This window comes from Salmo salar, chromosome ssa09 (assembly GCF_905237065.1).
Source record: "Salmo salar chromosome ssa09, Ssal_v3.1, whole genome shotgun sequence".
NCBI lineage: Eukaryota > Metazoa > Chordata > Actinopteri > Salmoniformes > Salmonidae > Salmo > Salmo salar.
In genome coordinates this window covers 139,029,039-139,041,921 of record NC_059450.1, presented here as the reverse complement: position 1 = coordinate 139,041,921, position 12,883 = coordinate 139,029,039, and the positions used below count along the sequence as shown (strand labels likewise).

At 42.9% G+C, this 12,883-nt stretch overlaps 1 protein-coding gene across 4 annotated transcripts in view; it reads left to right on the top strand.

The window, feature by feature from the left end:
* LOC106613064 (endothelin-converting enzyme-like 1) overlaps nucleotides 1-2,671 on the top strand; it is a 36,818-nt gene extending 34,147 nt beyond the window's left edge. For 2 of the 4 annotated variants that reach the window (XM_014214949.2, XM_014214948.2), the window contains exons 15-18: nucleotides 40-105; nucleotides 419-514; nucleotides 624-700; nucleotides 811-2,671. In XM_014214949.2, the coding sequence (XP_014070424.2) occupies nucleotides 40-105; nucleotides 419-514; nucleotides 624-700; nucleotides 811-910 (339 nt within the window). In that variant the 3' untranslated portion in view covers nucleotides 911-2,671. Of the gene's footprint in view, nucleotides 1-39; nucleotides 107-418; nucleotides 515-623; nucleotides 701-810 lie in introns of those variants that run through there. The other 2 variants (XM_014214951.2, XR_001330423.2) reach the window with 2 other exon arrangements.
* The last annotated feature ends 10,212 nt before the right edge of the window (nucleotides 2,672-12,883 follow it).

Genomic DNA, 12,883 nt, shown 5'->3' with positions numbered 1-12,883 from the left:
TGGGAGTTGCAATGGTATCTTTTCCCTGTGTGTCTGTAGGTGAATGGCCGTCTGACTCTGGGGGAGAATATAGCAGATATGGGAGGCCTTAAACTGTCTTACTTTGTGAGTGAAATCTTTCAATAGGCTGTGCTAGCTGTCAATCAATATTGATTACCATATGTCAGGGCTCTATTCAATCAGCATCACGGAAGTTCAGCTTTACAGCGTGATTTACATTTTAAAGAAATGTTCCTGCTTCACCGTAAACGCTGCATGTCGGCTCAATCGGAAATGACCTTAACATTTATATAGCAGAATCCTTTTCAGCGTTACAGATTAAATAGAGCCCTCAATCACTATCTCTGTGGACTAATGACAAGCTACAGTATGTTTATAAGCCCAGGTCTCAAATATCTCTCTCCATCCATCTCTCCAGGCATATCAGAAGTGGATCAGAGAACATGGTCCGGAAAGACCTCTCCCTGGACTCAAATACACACATGAACAACTACTCTTCATTGCCTTCGCACAGGTACACAAACAACCATGTACAGACTGTTTAGTCTTGGGAATCTTTTTATTTTTAGTTGGAGTAAAGATATTTTTTATGGTCTTTACTGCTGTCTCCTCTCTCCTATTAGAACTGGTGTATGAAGAGACGGTCTCAGTCCATATACCTGCAGTTACTGACTGACAAGCACGCACCAGAGCATTACAGGTACATACACTTCCTCACTTTCCTGATGTGCATCAGCCTATCACAGGCCACACCTAATGACTCCCCTCTCCGATTGGACCGTTCTCTCTCTATCCCCTCTACCTCTGCAGGGTGATTGGCAGCGTGTCCCAGTTTGATGAGTTTGCCCGAGTGTTCCACTGTCCAAAGGGTTCCCCCATGCACCCTGTCGACAAATGTTCTGTATGGTGACCCCTCAACACTGACCTCTGAACTTCACCACCCACCAACAACTAGAACTTACCTGTGACCTGAACTAAACTCTTCTAACCAACCTATCAGACATTATGTTCAGTTTCACTTTCACTTCCATCTCAATCCTGGGACTACCTTTTCAATATTATCACAGAATTTGCAAGCAAATAATGTCATCACCACCAGGCAAAACCATGATCACTTCACTGTCTACTCATGTAGATATCCAGTGCTTGACTTGGGCAGGAGCTCCCCAGAGCAGAGTACCGGCACCTCAAAGTTTCTACTGCTTGAGCTCCTGTTTCTCTTATAGAATATTAGCTCAAAGTATTGTGGAGCTCTTAAACCTAAATAAACAGTGTCGGCACCCAACATGAGTACCTGCACCTATTTAAATCCAAGTCAAGCACTCAATTTAAGCATATATTTTTAGATATACATCTATTTTTTTCAACAGATGTACTGTATCATGGGATTACCTTGTTGGTTTTGAGTTGTGTGATGTCAATTCATTATAATTATTTGAATCACTTTTGACAGTAGTAAAGTGTTATTAAATCCAATTTAATGCAACAAGTTCAGAGTTGGTGTTATCAAGAACTTTGTGTAGAAGGGATTTGGAATGGGGATTGTACTGCCTGAATGACAATGGCCAGTATGGACTGCACTCACTGGGATCAGTGTGTTGCCTGCCAATGTTTTTGTGAGTCTTTTCTACGAGGTAAATAGTGGACACCGTGCTGCCATGCTGCCCTCAAGTGGCTGAACAAAGAAGTGGTCTCCGCTGTGGAGTCCTTGTTCGTCTTGACTGTTGTTTCTTGTCTGGTCTTGGCCTTGTGGACATCATTGGAATGGTGTTACTGTGAGTATGTGTGTGTTTGTACGGTTTTGAAGGTCCCCTTTTTAATGAGAGTGGAATCCATAGTGACCTTTTGCTCAGGATTTGTAGCTAAGTGTGTGTCCAGTGGCCAAAGTGCCAAAGAATAGTGATGGAACATCATGGATTAGTCCGTCTAAACCCTTAACCCCTCCACTCCTACCTTAGTGTACGTCATGGTGAACTATGCTTCTCGATCCACCGGATACTCCTCACAACCCCATGTCTCACTGTCACACCCTAGAGTATGGATTCTTTAGCAAGAAGACTGTGTTTCTAAGATGGAAGCATGGTCCTGTTGAACAACTTCATCTATCCTATTGGACAACTTCAACTGAGAGTCATTTCGATTGGACATTATGGACTCGGAGCCCTTCCTATAGGATTATGTTAACTCTGGGGCCTTCCTTGATACAGCACATACTCTCTCTGATGAACGCCCCTGGCCTGGTCTGAATAGCCAAGAAGCTTTCAAAGGAAGGATCAATATGACTGATATTCCACGGTCATAACAAATCATCTACATGCTGTACATACAAAACTGTGACTCCAGTCAAGTCAGAGAAAAAAATGAAAAAACATTTGTACAGTGAAATAAAAATATTATAATTTTGTATAAAGAATCTAAAAATAAGAACAATATATGTATAAGTTATAATTGTACAGTTCTTTTTCTGAAAACAGCATGTTCAAAACCAGCTTTACAGTTAAGACTGAGATAAAAGGATGACATCACACACAGTTCTCAGCATTCAGCTGCCATGTCATATATGTGGCTGCTATCTCATATATGTGGCTGCTATCTCATATATGTGGCTGCTCGTGCTCGCTCATATTTCTTGGTGTTCAATGTTTTAAATAAATAAATGGGATCACTGTGAGGGGCTGGTTTCTCCATGTGCCTTGGTCCAGTAGTTGTGTGTGTATGTATGCACTATACAGTATGCACATCTTGTTGTGTGTGTGTCAGTGTGTTAGCGCATATGTCCCACCAGGTTTGTATCCACTTGCGATGCGAGCCAGCTCGCTCTTGGTCTACCAGCGTTGCATGGTGGATCTCCATCTCTCCCACTCTGGAGGTTCTGGAAGCCTGCTATCACACAGTCTGGAACATAACAAGAATAAAATAGAGAACTTATGTGTCTACGTCTGGAACCGCTCTCATCCCCTGTTCAAATACAGACAGTTACCCAGCGGCTATGGGGATGTGTAAGACAACACCAATCTCTTTGACAAGACACAGAATAACCCCATTGAGACAAACACCTCAGGCAATTTTCATAAAGTGTCTGACAAAGTTATTTGGATCACATAACTGTGCTTAACATTCCCACCAAGAGGTTTCAATAAGGTGTGTGCTTATAAAAATGCTCAGGGCAAAGTCGTGACCGTATTTCAAAAATATAAAATTGGATGGTTCCAGCCTTAATGTTTTTCCAGCTACAGTTCTGCACGTCTTTGTTAACTTTGGTGGAGAACTTTAAATCGCCATTACAGAGAGACATTTTTGTACAGCAAATTTACTCAGTACCTCCTTTTTATTAGAAATCTCCTTCCCTGAAAAATGCGAATAGTCTGTGCCTGCAACCGAGAAAATTCTCAGGTCTTTAAACCCCCTCTAGAGAACCAAACATTTACCCGATAGTGCTTTTAGAGCTAAAAGGCTTTCTCAGAGGGTGTGAGGACTTAAATATTTGATAAGTGAATGAATAGCTGTAATTCCTACTCCTAACGGATTGGACAATTCTCTGAATTTCACAGGCAGTTAAGACATACTAGTGATTTTAGCACTTCCTAGCACTCTAGAGTCTATCTTTCATTGAGTTTAATGGAGTCACTTTGGGAGAACTGTGGTAAAGAAGTACCACTGAAACACCAAACAAAGAATGCATTAAAAGCTGAGAGGACTGCAGACTCATGGCATTATAAGTGAGAGTTGATAAAGGGATTGTTGCGTTTGCATGATGAACTGTGTGCACTCACTTTTTTGTTGTTGACTATTTGTGTTTGACATTTGACTTCATTGTTAGGAGCTAGTAACATAAGCATTTCACTGCATCCGCTATAACATCTGCTAAACTGTGTACGCGACCAACACACTGATTTGATATAGTAGACAGTACTGTAGATACTTCTATTTTCTGAGAGTTGCCCAGAGTGGCTCTGTTATCCAGATGTTGCTTGAGCTGTGTCTTCTGATCTCTGAGACGGGCATTCTGATTGGACACCACTTTCTCCAACTCAGACATCTTCTCCCGCAGCTCCCGATTGGCCCTGGAGAGGTCAGCTGACCTAGATGACGAGTCCTCAAGAGCTTTTCTCAACTGAAGAGATAGAGAGAGAGACATAAACAGAAGGGAAAGACAGAGTGATGAGGACAGAGGCCGGATGATATTTCAGAGTTCTGACTGATGATGGAGTATGAGAGAGAGTGCAGTACCTCTGAGATTTCTCTCTGTGACAACCTCTTCACAGAGTCCCTCTCTTTCCTCATCTGAAGCTTCATAGATTCCAGATGCTCTGACCATCGACCAATCTCTGTTCTGGCCTCAGCCAGCTCCGTCTCTCTGACATTCATGTCTAAATTTTGCATGTCTGTCACATTCATGCTAAGTAACCATGTACGCTTTCACATAATTAAACCACACTAAAATAAACCCCCACTATCCACATTAGTCCTAGTTAGTTACCTCTGTGATATGGTGTTCTGGGGTTGGTCTCTGGCTCGGTCTAGGTTGGCCTGCAGAGTGCTGTTGGCCAACACAACCTGCTCCAAACTCTGGGCTAGTTTCTTGTTGTCCAGCCTTGCTACATCCAGAGCCTTATGCAAGGCTTCCAGCTAGAGAATCAAATGTATCTTTGTAAACTACTATGACTACTAAAAGCTAAGAGCTGTCTGTGGGTATATGTGTTTTGATGACTCATTAATCGATGTAGTTTCCATTTAGTTTTTCTTGGAGTGAGTTGTTGCCATGATGTCTTGGAGCTTCTCCACCTCTGCCTGTAGCCTCTGAATCACTCTCTGACAAATACTTTGGTTGTTCAAACATACACCCATATATACATGCACAACAGACAGACACACACCTACCCATCTCTCCTGAGTGAGGCTAGCTCCTGCTCTAGTCGCCCCACCTCCTTCTGTACAGACTCAGTGTTGTGTTGCAGACGGGAGTGGGAAGCCAAAACATTCTCCAGGGTCTGAGCCACACTGCCCCCACCCTGACGAGAGACACCTAGCCAGCCCTCCAGCTCACACAGCTACAGGACAAACACAAAGAGCAGAATCAGGTGGGTTAGTGCTGGGCTGGAACAAAAGCATGCATACACCCTGTAGCTCTCCAGGACCCAGGTTGGGTAACCATTTTACTAGCCCCCATGCTGCTCCTGCAGTTTGTCCAGTTGTCCCCTCAGGGTCTGGCTGTCCCTCAGAGCCTTGTCTCTGGCTGACACAGCTGACACCACCTCCCCCTCCTTCACCTGGACTGCAGCCTGGGCCTGCCTGAGCTGAGCCTCCAGTTTATGACAGGTTGTCTTTAGGGTGCTAATTTCAGAGCTGACCTGTAGGGGACTAAACAGGTGTATGTTAGGAGTTAACTTATTTTTGACATATGAACACATTACAACCATGAGTGTGTGTACTTGTCCTCTAACACAGAGCTCAACTTGCATTGTTGGACACTTCCTACATGGGTGTCCCTTAAAGCTTTCAGCTCCTCCTGGAGTTGATCTACCCTGGTCTGGTCAAGAGGAAGAGCATTAGGAGGAAATACACTTCAACGTGAGGATACATGAACACACACACACAAATCAACAGGTGTGGTTGGTGTGTTTTAGTCAGTGGTACACAGTGAGGGAAAAAAGTATTTGATCCCCTGCTGATTTTGTATGTTTGCCCACTGACAAAGAAAGGATCAGTCTATAATTTTAATGGTAGTTTTATTTGAACAGTGAGAGACAGAATAACAACAAAAATATCCAGAAAAACGCATGTCAAAAATGTTATAAATTGATTTGCATTTTAATGAGGGAAATAAGTATTTGACCCCCTCTCAATCAGAAAGATTTCTGGCTCCCAGGTGTCTTTTATACAGGTAACGAGCTGAGATTAGGAGCACACTCTTAAAGGGAGTGCTTGTTACCTGTAAAAAAGACACCTGTCCACAGAAGCAATCACTCAATCAGATTCCAAACTCTCCACCATGGCCCAGACCAAAGAGCTCTCCAAGGATGTCAGGGACAAGATTGTAGACCTACACAAGGCTGGAATGGGCTACAAGACCATCGCCAAGCAGCTTGGTGAGAAGATGACAACATTTGGTGCGATTATTCGCAAATGGATGAAACACAAAAGAACTGTCAATATCCCTCGGCCTGGGGCTCCATGCAAGATCTCACCTCATGGAGTTGCAATGATCATGAGAACAGTGAGGAATCAGCCCAGAACTCCACGGGAGGATCTTGTCAATGATCTCAAGGCAGCTGGGACCATAGTCACCAAGAAAACAATTGGTAACACACTACGCCGTGAAGGACTGAAATCCTGCAGCGCCTGCAAGGTCCCCCTGCTCAAGAATACATATACATGCCCATCTGAAGTTTGCCAATGAACATCTGACTGACTCAGAGGACAACTGGTGAAAGTGTTGTGGTCAGATGAGACCAAAATGGAGCTCTTTGACATCAACTCAACGTGTTTGGAAGAGGAGGAATGCTGCCTATGACCCCAAGAACACCATCTCCCCCGTCAAACATGGAGGTGGAAACATTATGCTTTGGGGGTGTTTTTCTGCTAAGGGGACAGGACAACTTCACCGCATCAAAGGGACGATGGAAGGGGCCATGTACCGTCAAATCTTGGGTGAGAACCTCCTTCCCTCAGCCAGGGCATTGAAAATGTGTCGTGGATGGGTATTCCAGCATGACAATGACCCAAAACACACGGCCAAGGAAACAAAGGAGTGGCTCAAGAAGAAGCACATTAAGGTCCTGGGAGTGGCCTAGCCAGTCTCCAGACCTTAATGCCATAGAAAATCTGTGGAGGGAGCTGAAGGTTCGAGTTGCCAAATGTCAGCGTCGAAACCTTAATGACTTGGAGATGATCTGCAAAGAGATGTGGGACAAAATCCCTCCTGAGATGTGTGCAAACCTGGTGGCCAACTACAAGAAACGTCTGACCTCTGATTGCCAACAAGGGTTTTGCCACCAAGTACTAAGTCATGTTTTGCAGAGGGGTCAAATAGTTATTTCCCTCATTAAAATGCAAATCATTTTGTAACATTTTTGACATGCGTTTTTCTGGATTTTTGTTGTAGTTATTCTGTCTCTCACCGTTCAAATAAACCTACTATTAAAATTCTAGACTGATCATTTCTTTGTAAGTGGGCAAATGTACAAAATCAGCAGGGGATCAAATACTTTTTTCCCCCCACTGTATGTGTAGATTGCTGAGAATAAGGCTGTAATGTAACAACATGTGGAAAATGGGAAGGGGTCTTAATACTTTCCGAATGCACTGCAGGTCTTTCTTGGCAGCACTTCACCACATGGCTGGACAATAATCAATATAAGACAAAACTAGCGCCTGCAGGATTTGCTTTGCTGAGTGTGGTGTCAAAAAAGCATAACATCTCTTTATTACAGACAAACCTATCCTATCTTTATAACTATTGAATCTATTTGCTTTAACCATGACAGTTTACAATCTAAGCTAATGCCAAGTAATTTAGTCTCAACTTGTACAACAGCCACACCATTCATTACCAGATTCAGCTAAGGTCTATAGCTTAGGGAAAGATTTGTACCAAATACAATTTGTTTGGCCCTATCCGGGGGTATCATCGGATGGGGCCACAGTGTCTCCTGACCCCTCCTGTCTCAGCCTCCAGTATTTATGCTGCAGTAGTTTATGTGTCGGGGGGCTTGGGTCAGTCTGTTATATCTGGAGTATTTCTCCAGTGTCCTGTGTGAATTTAAGTATGCTCTCTCTAATTCTCTCGGGGGACCTGAGCCCTAGGACCATGCCTCAGGACTACCTGGCATGATGAATCCTTGCTGTCCCCAGTCCACCTGGCCGTGCTGCTGCTCCAGTTTCAACTGTTCTGCCTGCGGCTATGGAACCCTGACCTGTTCACCGGACGTGCTACCTTTCCCAGACCTGCTGTTTTCAACTCTCTAGAGACAGCAGGAGCGGTAGAGATACTCTCAATGATCGGCTATGAAAAGCCAAATGACATTTACTCCTGAGGTGCTGACCTGTTGCACCCTCGACAACTACTGTGATGATGATGATGATTATTATTATTATTATTATTATTATTTGACCATGCTGGTCATTTACGAACATTTGAACATCTTGGCCATGTTCTGTTATAATCTCCACCTGGCACAGTCAGAAGAGGACTGGCCACCCCTCATAGCCTGGATCCTCTCTAGGTTTCTTCCTAGGTTTTGGCCTTTCTAGGGAATTTTTCCTAGCCACCATGCTTCTACACCTGCATTGCTTGCTGTTTGGGGTTTTAGGCTGGGTTTCTGTACAGCACTTTGAGATATCAGCTGATGTAAGAAGGGCTATATAAATACATTTGATTTGACAACGCTCTTAGTTTTAAAGATGTTCATGACCAGTTTATTACTGGCCACCCATTCCAAAATGGACTGCAACTCCTTGTTTAGGGTTTCAGTGACTTCATTAACTGTGGATGCTGACACGTATATGGTTGAATCATCAGCATACATAGACACACAGGCTTTGTTAAATTCCAGTGGCATGTCATTGGTAAAAATAGAAAAAGTAGAGAGAGAACTGCCCTGCGGTACACCACACCCTACAGGTTTGACATTAGATAATCTTCCATTAAAGAAAACCCTTTGAGTTATTTTAGATTGCCATATCGTGGATTCAGAGCTGAGGTTGAAAAGCCATAAAACATAAGTTCTCTCAACAACAGGTTATGGTTAATAACGTCAATGCACTGAAATCTAAGTACAACTCCCACAATCTTCTTATCAATTTCTTTCAACCAATCATCAGTAATTTGTGTCAGTACAGTACATGTTGAGTGCCCCTTTCTTTAAGCATGCTGAAAGTCTTGTCAATTTGTTAAAACCTCTTAAGGATCCGCACCTTTTTTCAATTTTCGCCTAAAATGACATACCCAAATCTAACTGCCTGTAGCTCAGGACCTGATACCATTTGAAAGGAAACACTTTGAAGTTTGTGGAAATGTGAAATTAATGTAGGAGAATATAACACATTAGAGCTGGTAAAAGATAATACAAACAAAAAAAAAAGGCCATAATGTCTTATTCCAGCCCAGGCGCAATTTAGATTTTGGCCACTAGATGCCAGCAGTGTATGTGCAAAGTTTTCGACTGATCCAATGAACCATTGCATATCTGTTCAAAATGTTGTATCAAGACTGCCCAAATGTGCCTAATTGATTTATTAATACATTTAAGTTCATAATTGTGCACTCTCCTCAAACAATAGCATGGTATTCTTTCACTGTAATAACTACTGTAAATTGGACAGTGCAGTTAGATTAACAACAACTTAAGCTTTCTGCCAATATCAGATACATCTATGTCCTGGGAAATGTTCATGTTACTTACAACCTCATGCTAATCACATTAGCCTACGTTAGCTTAACCGTCCCGTGGGGGGGACACCGATACTGTAGAGAAATAGCATTGTATTTGCTAACACCATTTTTTCCAACAGTTTGCTCAGAGCTGGTAGCAAGCTTATAGGTCTGCTGTTAGAACCAGTAAAGGCTGCTTTACCACTCTTCTTTTTTTGTATGCATGAATACAATGACTCACTGTTCGTTGTTGGCATTTCCTGCCTAAGTCTTCCCACTTTGCCAATTAAGTAATCATTAAAATTGCCAACATCAAATGGTTGTGATGAATAAGATCTGATTAAAGATGGAGTTGAATGTGTCTTTCTGCCCATAGTTTCATTTAAAGTAAGCAACAATTTTTTTTTTTCATCATTCTTTATATCATTGATATTGGCTTCATAATACAGTTTCAGTTAAGTCACATAATTTCTCAATTTGTGCTGCTAGACTTATTAGCCACTCCTTTTGCCCAATATCTTTCAACCATACAGTTTTTCAATTCCTCATCAATCCATGGAACCTTACCAGTTCAAACAGTCAGTTTCTTAACAGGTGCATGTCTATCAATAATTGGAAGAAGCAATTTCATAAATGCATCAAGTGCAGCATCTGGATGCTCCTTATTAAAACACATCAGACCAAAAATTATTTTTTACATCATCCACATAAGAGTCACAGAAAAACTTTCGTACACTATTTTAGGCCCAGCTTTTGGAACCATGGTTCTCCTAGATATAGCTACTATATTGTGATCACTGCATCCAATGGGTATGGATACAGATTAAGTGGTAACCTACACATGGTCTTAGAAATACTGTATACTCCAGTCTATTGTTAAATAAGGGATAATCAACGAGGGGCTATGCGTTCTTTGTGAAATAATGAATGACGTGGAAGGTACAGTATGTTCAACGACGTGCCAGCGGAAATGAACTGACCTTCCACAGAGTTGCATTATTTTCCAGAGAACGCATAGAGTCCCGAGTTGACTATCCTTTTTATACCATGGCTATAATTGACCAGATTTGCCGCTAGAAGTAGCTAGCAAGTTTACGAGATAGGAACAGTAGTTGCCATGGTAACCAAACAAACAGACCTAGTTTTGTTTAGTACTAGCTTGCCATTATGAAAATCGAATTCAACAACGCCAATAATGGTTTTCAATTAGACTTTTGCTTTCAAAAGCAGCTCAAACATAGAACATGTAAGAATGAAATATATCCACTGAATTCTACCGTGCAAATATACTGTGTGTTAAAGGGAAATAATGCACGATCAAGAATGCCCTTCAAGCCAATAAGAAATAAGTATTCAACAATGCGACGGTATAATGATCTTTAATGTATAGTATGTATATTCTGAGATGAGCCACTGACCTGGAATTTGTCAGCTGCAGTCCTCAGATCTCCATCTCTCAGTAACCTGCTGTTCTCCTGCTGCTGCTTCTGCAGGGCTAGCCATGCACACTGCATACACAATTTACTAATTAACACACACAATACACATTCATGTACACACACTCGACACAGTTGATTGATATCACTCAAGTGCTGGCACTTACTTTTAGTTCACCTGTCAACTCCAAAACAAGGGAATCTTTCACCTCTGTAAAAGGATGAGGCGTTCAACCATTTAATTGTCCACATGAAATCTGTCATTCAGGAACCCTAACACATCAAATGATGGGACCACACTGTACAGTATAATATGAAAACATCCAGAGAAACTTCAACTCCCATAATACAGTGTTGCTGACCTGCCTGCCCTTTGAATTGCTCACACTGCTCCTGTAGCCTCTGTCCTTCTCCTCTTTGTCTGTGTGGTGGCCTGTCCATCAGAATGCAGGGCATGGCAGTCTGCCTAAACTGTCTGGGCCTGGGGTCAGAGAGGGACAGGATATCAATGTTCTCTCTGTTTTCTTTCTCTTCCTTTTCCTCAACTTGTATTACTTCACACCTACTGTACCCGTCTCCTCTCCCTCACCACCACTCTCTCCATTTCATCCACACTCTGGAGCAGTGCACTGTGGGATTTCTCGTTCTCAAAAAACTGAGCAGACTCCTGGGACATCTGATCCTTCAGCTAAAAAAGTTAGGGGTCATTAGAGTTGAAGGGTTGTTTTGTTTAGGTAAATAAGTATATCAGGCATCATATACTCCCTTCTCTGTCAGACGGCCCATGTGACGCCTACAGTGACCGCACCTGCAGCAGCTTCTCACTCATTTGGACTTTGACAATCTTCAGCTCCTCTACAGCCAGAGCCACAACCATCTGCAATAACAGCACCAGAACTATTAGGGTTATCTAAATATCAGAACATGGCTATATTTGCCATATACTCATAGTAAATAAAAGGTGTGTAAACTCTGACAAAGACTGTTTGTGTTGATGAGAGCATTTAAGAGCAGTTGGAGGCCACGGAAGGAGTGTTGTATGGCATTGAAGCTCGTTTGGAGGTTAGTTAACACAGTGTCCAAAGAAGGGCCAGATGTATACAGAATGGTGTCGTCTGTGTAGAGGTGGATCAGCAAGAGCGACATCAATGATATATACAGAGAAAAGAGTCGGCCCGATAATTGAACCCTGTGGCACCCCCATAGAGACTGCCAGAGGTCCGGACAACAGGCCCTCCGATTTGACACACTGAACTCTATCAGAGAAGTAGTTGGTGAACCAGGCGAGGTAGTCATTTGAGAAACCAAGGCTGTTGAGTCTGCTGATAAGAATACAGTGATTGACAGAGTCGAAAGCCTTGGCCAGGGTGATGAAGACGGCTGCACAGTACTGTCTTTTATTGATTCCGGTTATATCGTTTAGTACCTTGAGCGTGGTTGAGGTGCACCTGTGACCAGCTCGGAAACCGGATTGCACAGCGGAGAAAGTACGGTGGAATTTGAAATGGTCAGTGATCTGTTAACTAGGCTTTCCATGTGACATACCCTGCTCACTAGGCCATCACACTGGCAGCACAGTAGTCCTTCTCCTCCGGGCTCTCTCAGGGTACGGTGCATCTTCAGGGGACTAACGGGATGCTGGATGGGGTCACTCACCATGGGCTCCAGGAGCTGCTCTCTGGACACCCCCAGACTACCCCTATCTCTGATGAGAGCCTCTGCCTGTTCCTCAGCCACCAAGAGGCACTGTTGTAGCAGGGACAACGCCTCTGGGGCAGGAGCCCCTGCACTCTGGGTCTGGATCACTGAGCTGGACATTACTGGTGAGTGCAAGGGGGTGGAGAAGGGGCACAGCATCAAGATGCGCATGACTCACTCGAACAATACAGCCTTCCTTTAGTAACATGCATTAGTTGCAATAAACCGTTTATACATGTAGCATAATTCATACTAATTTACCTAGTTTGACAAGTTGGTAAACAAATTCGCTGGCTTATGTTATCCACATGACGTAGTTAGCGTGCTTGCCAACAAGCATCAATAAACATTTGAACCGACAGTAACGTTACTGTAA